At 49.0% G+C, this 15,136-nt stretch overlaps 1 protein-coding gene across 6 annotated transcripts in view; it reads right to left on the reverse strand.

The window, feature by feature from the left end:
• The window catches only part of ARHGAP17 (Rho GTPase activating protein 17), a 42,512-nt gene that overhangs the window by 15,705 nt on the left and 11,671 nt on the right, over positions 1–15,136 (reverse strand). For 5 of the 6 annotated variants that reach the window (XM_030285066.4, XM_030285061.4, XM_030285062.4 and 2 more), the window contains exons 2-7: positions 7,856–7,895; positions 4,209–4,313; positions 2,776–2,852; positions 1,584–1,695; positions 1,314–1,390; positions 511–622 (exon numbers count right to left, since the gene is read on the reverse strand). In XM_030285066.4, coding sequence (XP_030140926.4) covers positions 511–622; positions 1,314–1,390; positions 1,584–1,695; positions 2,776–2,852; positions 4,209–4,313; positions 7,856–7,895 — 523 coding nt within the window. The remainder of the gene's footprint in view (positions 1–510; positions 623–1,313; positions 1,391–1,583; positions 1,696–2,775; positions 2,853–4,208; positions 4,314–7,855; positions 7,896–15,136) is intronic. The other variant, XM_072935914.1, reaches the window with a different exon arrangement.

The raw sequence follows: 15,136 nt of genomic DNA on the forward strand, positions 1-15,136 counted from the left end.
TATTTCAAAACCTTAACTCTGCTTTATCCAGCACAGCAGTTGCCCCCCTCAGTCAAGACCACATTGCCATTCAGTCCAGTTATTTATAGCACTCAAAAACAAGTACTCATAAAAATGGTTTCAGTTCTCAGTGCTCAATGGAGCATTTGCTGCTGAGAAGTGAAAATGAAGGTGAGCTGCTCAGAGGTGTCACGGGTCCTGGGATGGCTCAGCTTCAGTCTTCTCCAGGTGCCTCCTACTGCAGAGCTGCTCCATGGCCTGGAGCACCCAGACACCCTGAACATCCACCCATGGCCAGGACACAGCTGGCTCAGACTGAAACTGAAAACAATGCCAAATACCCAACTTAGAAACACCCTGGATGGAGTTCCTCACTGCAGTAAAGCAATCCAGAGATCAGCTGGCATGAAAACACCCCCAGGACAGACACTGTCACAGCCACATGATTTGCAGCTGCACAACTGGGCAGTTCCAAGGGAGGTGTGGAAGGGACACTCATCCTGTCCTTACCTTGCACTGTTCTACTTTATTTCCAGCTTCATCCATCTCTTCCTTAAGAGATTCTATTTTTGAAGGATGCACTTGGAAATTCGTTCCTGAAGTCTTGTGGGCTTGGTTGTACCTGGGGAAGAAAAGTTTCGTTCTGTGAGAATCAATATCCAACACGGATCTGCATTTATGGCTCCCTCGAAATTGGTTTCCTTCAACAGGAAACAAACCCCACAGTTCCAGAGGTTTTCCAACAGAACCAAAAGGTTCCAAACACACCATTCCTGACATGCTGACACAATCCAGCAGCAGCTATAAAAATCACCAGGAATCCTGTGTCTGCCCTACAGCGTGGGTGTAGAATATGCTGGAAACGGCTCCACCAATTCTCAGGGCAGTGTAAAACCATTCAAAGGCACTCAAGGGTGAGAGGGACGACCCAGGAGCTCCCAAAGTTCCATACAGGGCTGTAAAAGCACTTGGTGTAGTTACACAGAGAGATTCCTGTGCCCTCTTCAAGCTGAAAACTTCAGTGATCCCTTATTTAAGTTAAACACTTGCATGAACTGGAAAATGGGTGAGTTTCCAGCATTTTTCCAATTATATACAGGCACGGAAGAGCTCTGAAATCTTGATTCTGTTTGGATCTAGCAGTCATGGATCCTTTTCTGGTGTAACTTAAATGTAAGTTTGTCTTTTTTCACCTACTGCCTGCTCAGAGCAGCATTTCAGGAGCAAGCACCAGAGCAGAGCAGGTGCCATGAGATGCCAACAAGGAGCTCACATGGACAGAAAAGCACCCAGGAGCTAAAATGCTCTCCTACCTTCCCCTTGCAGAATCCCAGTCCAGCACCAGCTTTGCAAGCTGCTTCCTCTGCTTCTGAATGTTGGGGATCTCTGTCTGAAATGAGAATTAGGGGCTTAATTGAATTTTCAATTGTGCACTGTAACAAATTACGTGTTGTAGGCTTCACAGCTACTTTCCACCACTAGCACAGGGCTCCTTAAAGCATTTTTTTAATGAGATAAACCACTTTTTCTCAGTTTAGGCACCAATCCAGATGTGTTCCCCCTCTCAGGCCGAGCTATCTCACCTCTGTCAGCTGGCACAGCGGGTCTAGAACTTCTCTCTCAATCTGTACTTCATGCTGGGAGAGCTCCATTGCCAGTTTATTCTCTGCATCCCCACAGGTATCCAGCATTTTCCTGTAAGAATTGCAGGAAACTGTCATGGCAGTTAGCACTGAAGAAGGACTGAAGGCAGAGCAGAGCTTTGGAAGGCTTTGTGCTGTAGAAAGCAAAGCATCCCTTCATGGCCTGAACCCAACTGCTCTGTGCACTCCTGGAGAAATCTGGGACAGGCAAGTGGTGTTATTAAACCTTCTTCTCCTAAATTCCTGAGCCATGACAGCACTTTGGAAGCTTTCAGACATCCAGGTGATTACACCAGCCCTGAGGGCACAGATGTCAGTATTTATTTCTAAGCCCATCCTTCCATCTCACAGATGCAAGAGAAATTGCTCAATGCAGTATTTCATTTTCTCCTAAGCCCCTTTAATGTGGAGGTCTTAACACCCTAATTCCCAGCAATCCCATCCCCAGCAGTCTCAGGCTCCAAACCCATGACTTGACCTTCATCTTATGCCTGTTATAAGGAAAACACCTCTTCTGTAAGATTTTTATCCAGGTTTAAATCTCCTGCAGTGGCTCAGAAATATGTTCTCAAAGGTTTCTAGGGTCATTCTACACTGTCTCCATAAGAATTCCCACCAGCAATGAAAAAACCCACTTGGCTCCAGGAATTCAGCACAGGGAGGTTCATTTGTTTCAGCCACTTTCCTGTAAATTGCAAATAACCACTTTGCCAGGATAGATAAACTGGGGCTACTTTGAACCAGGAGCCATTAATGCAAATTGACATTATTTTAAGTCATCAATTCAAACCTGCAGAACGCAGTTTAAAATAAAAATGCTGTTTCATTGTAGAACACATAATATTTTAAGTTTCAAATGGAGACAGTAATTCTACTAACCCACAAGGAAAAAAGCCATTTTAAAGGCTTTTATGATAGCGGAGAATCAAAATCCTCTGGAATGCAATTCAGCCTAAAACTTGTCCCCAAATCATTCCAGAAAAACTGCTGGCTTGCTGTTTCTCCCTTTGGATGAGAGAAAGAATCTGGAAATATGGAGTTTTATTAGGCTGAAACCAGCCTTTGTGCACCCAGAGGTTCCAATTAGAGCCCTGCAGGCAGTAAGGAGTCAGGGAAAAAGGCAAACACTTACCCCAGCAGAGTTTCATCACTCAGCTGGATGGATCCCTCCTGCATGTTCTGAGCCAGAGCTGTCAGAGGAAGTTTTTTCTGTGGAACAGAGGGAACAGTGCTTAGCTTAGTGCTGCTCACTCTTTCCAGCTTCCCCAGCACCTCCCTCTCAGGTTTTGCTGCTCTTCCATGTGGTTCCTATTACACAAACACAGCTCCTTCTTGGACTGCGAGAAAATGCCAAGTCACAAAAGGTTTCAGGGCCCAAGACTGCTGTTCTGACTCTCTGAAAAGTGCTTTCTTCTCAGTTTCAGCTGGAATGACTGGCCCAAAGTGCATCTCAAGCACTGCCAAGGGCAGATAAACAGCTTTAAGCCGAGGTTTAAGCACCCAGCTTGTCACATCTCTGCTCTGTGCCCCTGCTCTCAGGTCTCTGTTACCCACTAAAAGGAGAAGGTGTCAATGTGAATTGTTTCTGCCTCTGATGCTCTAAGACATCCTCCCTGCAGCTTTGCTAAGGAGGGGCAGAATCACAGGTGTACAGAAAAGCATTTCCAGCCAGCTGCAGGCCCCGGGCACTCAGCAGGGACAGAAGTGTCCTGGCACTGCCCAGGGGTGCCCAGCTCTGCTGGGCTGCTGATGGGGACACTGGGTGGCACTGGGGTGGCACTGGAGTTCCACTGGGCTGTCACTGCTGTTTCAGTGTGGTGTCACTGGAGTTTCACTCAGCTGTCACTGGGTTGTCACTGGTGTTTCAGTGGGGTGTCACTGGGATGTCACTGGGATGGCACTGGAGTTCCACTGGGCTGTCACTGCTGGTTCAGTGCGGTGTCACTGGAGTTTCACTCAGCTGTCACTGGGGTGTCACTGGGATGTCACTGGGGTATCACTGGGATTTCACTGGTGTTTCAGCAGGATGTCACTGGGGTGTCACTGGGATGTCACTGGAGTTACTGCTGTTTCAGTGGGGTGTCACTGGGGTATCACTGGGATTTCACTGCTGTTTCACTGGGCTGTCACTGGGGTATCACTGGGATTTCACTGGTGTTTCAGCAGGATGTCACTGGGGTGTCACTGGGATGTCACTGGGATGTCACTGGTGTTTCAGTGGGATGTCACTGGGATGTCACTGGAGTTACTGCTGTTTCACTGGGCTGTCGCTGGGGTATCACTGGGATTTCACTGGTGTTTCAGCAGGATGTCACTGGGGTGTCACTGGGATGTCACTGGGATGTCACTGGTGTTTCAGCAGGATGTCACTGGGTGTCACTGAGCTGTCACTGGGGTGTCACTGGGATGTCACTGGGATGTCACTGGTGTTTCAGCAGGATGTCACTGGGGTGTCACTGGCCGTCACTGAGCTGTCACTGGTGCCAGCAGCGAGCTGCTCTGGCAGAGCTGGGCTGCCCTGGGCTGCCCTGGCAGGAGCAGGGTGGCACCCAGAGCTGTACTCACGTGTCTCTTGTCAGGGTCTGTGCCATGCTGGCCCTGCAGACAGGCAATCAGCCTCTTCTGGGCCAGGTGGCACACGGACCTCACGGCGTCCAGGCGCCTCTCGATCTGATGGCCCGGCCGAGGGGAGGCAGGGAAAACAACACAAAAACCAGAAGTTATTTCCCTGGCCTCAGCAGAAAACCTTCCCCCTGTACCACACGCCGCTCTGGGTTGCAGATTTCTCAAATTCTTCAGCTTACAAGAAGTGCAGCTGCTTGGCAGAAATGCCTGACAGCAAAAACGCTCGGGGGGAGACTGAAATTGGTTTTTCCTTCAGTGGCACGGAAATTCAGCCAGAGCTCATGGCACTGGAAAGTGGGAAAGGGAAAAAACACTGCCCTCCTTGGCATCTCAGCAAAAGGGAATCAGGGTGACACTTGGCATCTGAGATGAATGGCACCCGCAGGTATCTAAGACACTAATTTACAGAGAAAACTCATAATTTTCACTGTGACCTTGTGAAGCAGGTGATGAAGACACATCTGACAGCTCCCTCCCCCTGTACAAACCTGTACTCCAGCTCCTCCTGCATGTCCTTCCCTGGCTGTTAAACACAAGGACAAAGCTCCCACACGCTGAGCAAAACAGTATTTCCAGGGAGAGACTACTGAGATTCAAATGGAATTATAAAATAGGAGTCAAAGCCCAAACAAGAGTTCTGTTTATCAGCATCTAATTCAAACACGGCTTAATACACAGCCTGTGAATAGGACAAATATATACATGATAAACTGTTCTTTTAAGGGATTTTAAGTAAGGAATTTGGACTATTTTATTTCAAAGAACACCAAACACAAACAAAGTGAGGAGCAGTGGGACAGAACTGCTCATGGCACTGAGCTCTCTGTGCACAGCACCCAAAGAATGCTGTTTATCTGCATTTTGATGACTCACCAAGAATAACAGGAGGCCCTTTGGAATGGATTCTATTTAAAAAGCAAGGGGAAAAAAAACTAGATTTCATCTGTAGAAACAATCTGAACAGATTCCAATTTTTCATACAGCTCTAAAATCACTTTTATTATATTTTCAGGAGGGTAAAATGGACCCAAGTTGAAGTGCTCAAAAAGATCAGTAAAAACCTGTTAGGGTAGAAAAAGCTGCAGAGGAAGTGCCCAGAGATTGCTCTGAGAGCACAAGACTCTGCCTCTACCTACAAAGCATGGAGCAAAAATTCAAAATGAAGTCCAGGTGGAAAACGTCCGTAAGGAGATCAGTGAACAAGCAGGTATTGTTTGTGGTCTAATGTTGCAGCCAAGATTCTTCATTTCTCTTGTGCTATCTTTAAAATGAAATCCTGGAATGGTTTGGGGTGGAAGGAACCCAAAATCCCCCCCAGTGCCAGCCCTGCCGTGGCAGGGACACCTTCCACCATCCCAGGCTGCTCCCAGCCCTGTCCAGCCTGGCCTTGGGCACTGCCAGGGATCCAGGGGCAGCCACAGCTGCTCTGGGCACCTGTGCCAGGGCCCCACACGCTGCCAGGGAGCAAACACCACCAGCACATTGTAAGCCATCCTCTCGTTACAGAGGAACTCAATTTGCAAGGTTGGGTAGTTCAGATTGTACCCCCGAGCTGAGGGGTCCCCAGAGCTGGGCACGGTGACATCCTGGAGCTGAGGCACCCCTGGGACCCTGGCAGAGCCCTGGGTGGTGCCAGGGCTGCCTTGGCAAGGCTCTGGAGCACACACATCCCCAGCAGCTCTTTCCTGAACCGCAGAGGGGCAGATGAATGGCCCCAGAACTGCACAGCCTGCACAGCCTGCCCTCTCCTCTCTGATCTGCTTTCTAGTGCAGAGATGTCAAGAGAGCACAAAGGACATTCATCTCCTTCAAGCCACCTCTGAACTGACAATGTGACCCACAGGCCACGCTGTCTGTCCCCTCAGGCCATCCCCAGAGTACAGAACATCACACAATTGCTTTATTATCTGCCACAGGGCCGTGCCAGAAAGCAGGGCTATTGTAAAGGCCTTTTGAGTACTGAATTATAGCCCTTGTCTTCAGATGAAACACACTGAACAGACACTTGAAATGGAGCACAACCCTTCAGGAAACAGAACAAAAAAAAGCTGTAACAATCCTGTGGCAAAGCTCGGGCTAAATATAAAAAAGCCCAACTGTGAACCATGTTTGTGAAGTGAGCAGCACCACGTTTCCAAACTCTTGGGTTAGATAAGAGCCTCCTGCCCCTGCACAAGCCCCCAAGAGCAAACAAACAAGTGAGTAAATTCTTCCACTTGGGTGTAGCCAGGCTGCTCGGGGCCTGGGAAAGCCTTGCTTGCAAAATTTTTTTGGCAACAAGCGGCAGAGCTTTTGGCTTTCACTTCTTGTTACTACTCTGCAGCTAAGCAAGAAAGCAGCTGGGCCCTCGCAGGCTAACAAGGTGTTTGTTTAATCCTTGGTGCCTCTGAGCTGCACAGCCCCTCAGGGGTTAACAACACAACTGTCAAGCTGGGGAGATTATTTTCAGTTTAAATAGAGCAACCCCCTGAAAATGGGGTGAAATGTTTCGTCACCACACACTGGCACAGGTGCCCAGAGCAGCTGTGGCCACCCCTGGATCCCTGGCAGTGCCCAAGGCCAGGCTGGACGGGGCTTGGACAGCCTGGGAAGGTGTCCCTGTCCTGGCAGGGGTGGCACTGGATGGCTCTGAGGTCCCCTCCACCCCAAAGCAGCCCGGGACTCTGTAATTCTGTGTATTTGCGCTGAATTCATGTCTGAGGGCTGACACACTCCCTCAGCTGCCTGCTGAAGCTGCAGAGCTCTGAACCAGAGGCACGTCCATCATCTGCCAGACCTCCCTGTTCCACCTGCAGGCCCTGAGCTCCAGCAGGCTGAGGTGCTCTGGAATTAATCAGAAATGCCCTCCACACTCCAGGTGCCAGGAGCTGCCAGCCTCACTTCCCTCCCCAGTTTGTGTTCTCTTCATAAACCCTTCACAAAGAAACCAGAGGAAGACAAGTGGGACAAGTCTGCAGGCAAATTTGCTCCATGGAATCAGTCACCCTTGTTAATGTGACAGTTGCAGTTTAAATTCCACCACGAAAGTCGTGTTTGATGAGATGATAAATCTGCACAAAGATGACAAGTCTGCAAACAAATCGATGTCAGCATGACAAATCTGAGAACAAGTATCACAGCTAAACAAGAAGCATTTGCACACTCGCTCAAAGCAGTAACAGACTTTATCAGTGAGAGCTGGAATGGTTTTTGTGCCACTTTTCTTAAGGCCCAGCTGATCTGTTCAGGTGAAAGCAGTGAGGGCAGAAACCAGCTGTGCCCAGCCAGGGTTTCCTCCTCCTCCCCAGACAGACTGGCACATCACCAGCACCCATGGCCCCTCGGCTCTGCAGGCCTGTTCTTCTCATTGAAAGCAGGATGGTTCCTCCTCCACTCCACCAAGCCATGGGACTGGACCCAGAAACTGAAGTACCTGAGTTTTTTGACTCAAAATGTACCCGTTTTTTCAGGTGCTGAAAAGTCAAAGACATTCAGGGTTCCACCCCTGACATGTGCAGTGTTTCTCCCCATGTTAGGTACTCCACAAACCTCAGAAGGCTCACACATCACAGCACTGAGAAAAATACACATGAAGCATGATACAATACCTGCAACAGGTCTTCACTGAGTACCTCTGTTCTCTCAGCCCTGAGGGAGGAGGAAAAAAGACCATTGTCAGACAATTGGCACATTCAGGGGCACAGATGGCCTGAACAACTCCAACAAAACCTGCTCAGTTCTGAGTTACAGCACCACGTTCACTGTGGCACAGGGATTTTGGGAAGCCCTGACACCCTGGGATGCCCAGGCTGCAGCACAAATCCTCTGCACCAAACTCCAAATGGTGCTTCCAGCTGCACGTGGAGTAACCCGAAGCAAAGGGAACCTGAGTGTAAAAGAATTGAAACCCATGGGAAGAGCAGGAGCCACCATCCTCTCTGCACTACAGAGCTTTGTCCCTTGGCAGCCTGAAGCTTCCCTTAGCCCCCCACACACATGCTGCCCTAATTTTTAAAAGTGCTAAGTTTTCTTTTATAGTTCTTTTAAAAGTTTTAAAGTTCCCATAAAACTTCTTTAACCTTCTGATAATGTTTGCATATTTCTACTGGAGTTCTCACACACTGCTCATGTAAATAATGATTGTTTTGCATTCTTCTTTGTAAGAAGAGAGAATTGATAGACTGTTGGTTTGACCAGTGTGGTTGGAGAGGTGGTAATTTCATCCTCCAATCCACGGTCACCTTTAGAATTCTATAAATACCAGATGTTCAAATAAAACTTTCTCTTTTTCTCCTTTGAACTTACCAAGCTTCTGTGTACCCATTTCAGGTCCAATAGCGACATGCACACAGCCTTCACCAGAAACCTCCCATCCATCCCCTCACCCTGCTGAACTCCCAACACTAAAGCAGAGGCTTTGGTACTTGACAAGCTCAGCAGAAGTTAAGGGTATTCCCAGGAAGGTTTGCCTTCCACAGAAAACCCCTGGTGGCTTGCACACACTTCCAGCCAAAGGCTGCACACTCCTGTCTCTACTCACACACCTCCACGCCTTTTGTCAGCCCAGTTTACACAAACTTTAAATTGGTTCATGTTGACACAGGTTTATTTGTTGTTGGCTCTTCGGCTCTAACAGTGATTGAGTCTCCCTTTGCCAGGCCTATAAAATAAAGATAAATTCAGTGCACCCTGATCTCCCTCTGTGCTGCTCACCGTTACTACACAGCTCCACCACGGAGCACTTGGAGGGACTCCAGGGCGCTCTCTTCCTGTTCTGAGAGTTTCCCCTGCTGCTGCCAGAGTCCCTCAGCTGCTCCAGGCTTTATCAGACCCTGCAATCTGTCAAACAACTCCTGCAAACCGGGGCATGCACGGCAAGCTGTGCCCTGATCAGCCTCAGCAGCTGAACGTGCCAAAAGCCTCCAAGGACAACATTCCTCCAGCTTGGGGTTGCTGTTTTAAAGCATTTATTTGACTTCAGTTTTACAGCACACTGTCTGCTTCAAATAATTGTGAACCATAAGGTGTTTAATAATTAAATGCCAGAATAAAGTAAAAGCTCAAAACCTCAGCCAGACTCAGGCAAAAGCAGCTCGAATACTCTGACAGCACTGGAATATTTATTTGCTGAGGAAAACACAGACAATACTGATAAACTTTTCTCCCACCCAAACAGAAATATTCCATCTGACGGAAATTACATCCTGTTAGAGAGCAATTATTTATACTTATTATTTATATATATATGTTATCCCTGCATAATCCACTGTGCTGTAACCACAACTTTAATTCAAACCCCCTCAAACATTAGAATAGAGCTTCCATACAATTTTAGAGTAATACGAAGTTTTATTTCTCTTTCCCCTCCTTTCTCCGAGGATACTCTATCCACTGGAGTGAACGATGGCTCAGCACTGTGCTAGCAGGATTTTGTTCCCAATTTAAGTGTGGTCACCCCCATCCTATGGATCATTCTGTGAAGTGCAAAATGATTGTATGTATTTTGCTCCAAGCGCACTGGTTTGTGCAGGAGCCAGAGCCCAGTGGGACATGCAGATGTCCCCGTGTGGGATGCTCTCCCAGCCCTGGGTGGCAGCAGGAGCGTGGCCAGGCCAGGCAGAGGCACAGCAGCCCCTGGTGATGATGTCAGGGTCGGAAGCGCAGAGAGGGAAGACCTCGCCCTTCCTGCAGGCCCACATTCCACCTTTAATAAGGAAGCCAAGAAAGAGCCACTAAATAATGTTGTTTTTCAGTTATCACAACCATGAAAGAGAAAACACAACCCTGTGATAGCAGCACAGCCCATCTCCTCTCTGCACAGGGGAAAGCAGCAAACCATCAAAGGGACCTGGCTCCCTCGGAATTAACCTCTGTCTCCCTGAATTAACCTCTGTCTCCCTGGAATTAACCTCTGTCTCCCTTGGAATTACAGGTATGACCAGTTTGAAGTTTCCATCTCACTGCAGCTTCGAGGGATGGTAATTCCTTCTGCCAGCTAATCAGGGAAGCAGCAACTCCTAAAAAAGAACACATTTTCTTTTTCACTGCTAACTCCTGTCCTCAGCCCTTCTTAGGGCTTATTTGCATCTGATCTAATTGAAGCACTGAAGAAACATTCTGGAAGCAAGAACTGGAAGCCTGAGCTGCAGAGTGTTCCCAAGGGCTTCCCCAAGCCCAGCAGTGCTGGTCAGTGGCCACCAGCCTGGTGAGCCTGTGCTGGAGTTGCCTTCCCCACGGGACACCCTGAGCCCAGCCCAGCCCAGGCTCAGCCTCTGGAGGCCAGGCTGCAGCAGGCAGGGCTGTTTGCATTCCCAGAGCTGAACTGCACTCAGTCCAGACACTTAAACCTGGGCTGCAAAGTGAGGTCCAAAGAGTTAAACCTGGGCTGCAAAGTGAGGTCCAAAGAGGTAAACCTGGGCTGCAAACAGTTAAACCTGGGCTGCAAAGCCAGGTCCAAAGAGTTAAACCTGGACTGAAAAGTGAGGTCCAAAGAGGTAAACCTGGGCTGCAAAGTGGGGTCCAAGCAGTTAAACCTGGCTGCAAACCAGGGTCCGAGCAATTAAACCTGTCTGCAAAGCAGGGTCTGAGACTTAAACCTGGCTGCAAAGCAGAGTCCAAGCAGTTAAACCTGGCTGCAAAGCAGGGTCCAAGCAGTTAAACCTGTCTGCAAAGCCAGGTCCCTCCAGGCCATCACTGATGGTGATCAGCCCTGCCCAGCCCCTCCGGACCCAGCCTTGGGATGGTCCTGCAGGAGCTGTCCCTGTGCCCTGGGGGGATGCCAGGGAAAGGGGATCACAGCCCTGCTGCAGAGCTGGCACCCCAGAGGGGAGCTGGCAGATGGAGCAGGGCACGGGCAGCACCCCGGGAATGTTGGATTGGGCACGCAGGGCTGGCACCCCACCTACAGCAACAGCAGCGGGGCTTCAGCTGCCCAAATCCAAAATATCCACCAGCCTGGCACTGCTCCACGCGGCAGGACGGAGCTGCTCCCCTGGGAAAGCAGCTCCTGAGCGCTGAGGCTTCTCTGCTACACCACAAGAACCCTGACATGAATCAACTGGAAGTGAGGGCTTAAGCCAGCAGTGTGTTTTGAAAGACTGATTGTAAAAAACACGATGGAACAGTCGTTTTTTATGGCTGTAATAATCCTCTTAATGAGAAAAGGGGGTGAAACGACTGAAGTCTCTGAAATCAAGACTTTCACACAGCTGGCACAAGGTGCAGAGTTCCTGTTGCTGCTCCTGTTGACTGCCCCTCTCTGCAGGGATTCCATCAGTGGCAGCAGCAGCAGCAGCCCCCAGTGCCCAGCCCACCCTCGGGACACACAGCCCAGGCTGGAACAGGCAGTGAAGGGCAGGCTCTGAGCACAGCTCAGCTGCCAGGCTCACCAAACCCTGAGCACAGCCAGCCCCGTCATCCCAGCACACTGATAAATGCCATTTTAACAAAACTGCTGGTTCTTCGGGCAAATTTTCTGTTCAAGACAATGAATACAGTACTTACCATGAAATAGGATATGGAACAGAAATGCTGGTGCCATTTCCTACTTGCAGGTGGCATGGCCTTATTTCACTCCAAGCAAAAATCCAATTGGTTTTACAGGGAAAGACTGTATTTTTTAATTCTAGACATGTTAGTCACAATACTTTGGCTTGCTGTGATGTTTTAAAAATGCATTCCACGTGCCCCTAATTGAACTCCTGTCAGGGTGCTTTATGGTGTGATTACTTTTAATCCCCTTTACTTTTTCCCTTCGTTCTGACCTAGCCTGAAGCTCAGCCAAGCCACTGGGCTCTGCTGCAGCTCAAAGCCTGGCTGGGCAAACAGCTCCCACCCCACAGGTTAAAAACTGATCCCCTCACTTGGCCACTCTGCAGCTTCCAGGCCAGAACTCTTCTCTGTACATCTGGGAAAAGCAGATGGGAATTCCTGAGACAAAAGTGTTTATCTTCCATCAGGAAACAATTCACATTTCCATAATGCTCCGTCTAAAGAGCATCAGAGAGCCCCCTGGTCCTGCCCATCACTGGGGCATCACTGCTGAGGCAGGGCTGATCTCCAAGGCAGGACACAGCTACAGAACCACTGCAAGAGACTTCACAGGGGCCTGGGGGAATGGCTTCCCTCTGTCAGAGGGAATGGATGGGATACAGGAAGGAATTCCTGGCTGGGAGGTGGGCAGGCCCTGGCACAGGTGCCCAGAGCAGCTGGGGCTGCCCCTGGATCCCTGGAAATGTCCCAGGCCAGGCTGGACAGGGCTTGGACAGCCTGGCACAGTGGGAGGTGTCCCTGCCATGGCACTGGACGGGCTTTAAGGTCCCTTCCAACCCGAACCATTCCAGGATTCTCTGAAATCCACACTCCTGAAAGGCTGACCAGGAAGGAAGGAGAGCAAACCTGACACATGAGCCATAAAAACCTGGCCAGGGCCAGCAGAAGAAGTGACTCAGTTGAAATGCCACCCTGGAAACAAACCCCTGACTCACCCAGAGCTGGGCAGATGCCAAGGGAGGGCAGGGACAAGCCCACAACCCTGGAGAGGTTTCAGTGGAAGCAAGGAGACATCCACCCCAAACTGGAGACGGAATTCCTTCCCTGCTGGGTGGTTTTTCCTCAAACAAAGGCTGTGTTTGTTACCAGGAGTAACCAGCTCAGCCTGCTGGTGAGGTAACACCGAGCACCTTGGCAGGCTGGCAGCACATCCTGCCTGCTTTCCACACACAATAGGCAGCACTTGCTGCCAGGAAAAACGAAAGAATCAGCAGCTCTGCTCCAAAACAAGGAATCCAGAATTAGATGACAATTTTCCTTCAGAAAGGTTTGCTTTTCTAACACTCACCAAGAGAAACTCCACAGAAAATACAACTCTAAGGTGTTTCAGGACCACCAAGTAAGTCACTCCTGCCCGTTTGACCTTAGGCTCATTTTTGAATGGAAACCAGCATGACCCAAGGTAAACATCAATATTCTGATGTGGGTTTCAAATGTTCAAAAATAACTCAGAGAACACTGTCAGGTGCTAGTCACCACTCACTTTCGTTATTAGTATTTGGGGAACACCACAACCTGCCATCAGCACGGCTTTTAGTTTGCCTCCTATTCTCATTTTTCATCCAAATTAAAAACGTACGTTTCTGTACATGTATTAAAATTGATTTAACTGTAAATCTGGTGACCACAGATGTTTCAGTGATGCAGAAATCCCAACAAAGACTGCTGTTCTGGAGCTCACCCACCAGCTGCAACTCCTGTGCTCCCAGTCCTTTAAAAATGGTGCATCACCTCCCAAACATTTCAGTGATCCAAACCCCTCAGAGCTGCACAAGTACAACTCGGGCCTCAGGGAGTGGATAAAGAAAGATTCCTGCTGCTTTTCCTTCCTTCTTTATGATTTCTCCTGAGTTCCCCCATCAAACCGTGCTGGTCACTCACTCTCCAAGCTCGGCTTTGATCCCTTCCACCTGAGCCCTGGGGTGGGAGCTGCCTGCCCTAGAGAGGGGCAGAGCAGGCTGCAGGGAGAACAGCATCCTACAGAGGGGCAGAGCAGGCTGCAGGGACAGCAGCATCCTCCTAGAGAGGGGCAGAGCAGGCTGCAGGGAGAGCAGCACCCTAGAGAGGGGCAGAGCAGGCTGCAGGGAGAGCAGCACCCTACAGAGGGGCAGAGCAGGCTGCAGGAGAGCAGCATCCTCCAAGGAGAGCAGAGTGCTCCTGTGCAGGGCAGAGACACCCAGGACAGGCTCTGCACAGGAGGGGACTGAAATCCTGCCTAGTGAAATGGATCCAAGGCTGGGCTCTGGAGCCAGGCAGCAAATTTAGCCCTGGGGAACAAGCACAGCTCAAGCCAAATCCTATTTCAGGCCACTCTCAGAGGGACAGGCGCTGCAGCAAGGCCCTGCACGGCTCCTCCTTGTAAAACACTCGCTGAGTGGTTTTAGGATCACACCTTTAGTATCACCAAATACTGTCAGTTCAACAAAAGCATTGCTGGCTTCAGCCTAGCAAAGCTGGGTAGACCACTTTGAGCCACAGCACTGCAAATCTGAGATGAGCTTAAGCTGAACTTTCTACAGGCAAAAATACAGTTGTGGTCTAAAAGTAGAAGCCCACTTAGAGCAGTTTTGTTTGAGGAGGAAGTGATGCTTCAGTGAGCAGCCTGATGAGTCCAACAGCTTGTAAACTTCTGGGTACAAATAAAAATTAACAATTCAGTGCTTCCAATCACCCCAGCAAATCAAATACTGACTGCTTTCCTCCTGTTTCATACCTGGGACAAAGTCACAGCCATTAATGCACTCCTCCATATTCTTTTTGACTTTGAAAAACCCCAAACCTCTGTCAGGCACAAAACAATGTGACTCCTTTGAAAAAGTGCCTTTGATTGGTGAAACTATTAATAGCTTCTGAAGGAAAGGCGAAGTGCTGCTGCAGGGGATTAACATTCTAACTGCTAAAGTCCAGCACTGGTCTCATGCTGTGCTCCCAAAGAAAAAAGTCCTGTGACAAGCTGTCATACATTAGTGACCAAAAAACCCCAAAGAATCTGAGACTAACTTTTTAAAGTTTCTGGTGTAGCTTATCAAATGATGATGGATTTCCTATGCTTTGCTTTTTTCCCCTTAAGTACTACAATCAACATCTCTTACGCTATACTTTACTACAGAACTTGAGCTTTCCAAACATGTCAGTTTATTAACATAATTCATTTTAAAAAAAGGTACACAAACACACTCCCCACCGTCTTGGTAACTGCTTTTAATATTTAACTGCCAGGTATTTATTTACATTTAAAAGTTTATTGTCACACAAGGTCTCTCCAAAGCAAGCAGAGAACCTTGTTACCGCAACCTCTTACTTATGCAGAATCATTTATGTCAAATTAGCTGGGTACA

The sequence above is a fragment of the Taeniopygia guttata genome, chromosome 14, assembly GCF_048771995.1.
Source record: "Taeniopygia guttata chromosome 14, bTaeGut7.mat, whole genome shotgun sequence".
In the NCBI taxonomy this organism is placed as follows: Eukaryota; Metazoa; Chordata; class Aves; order Passeriformes; family Estrildidae; genus Taeniopygia; species Taeniopygia guttata.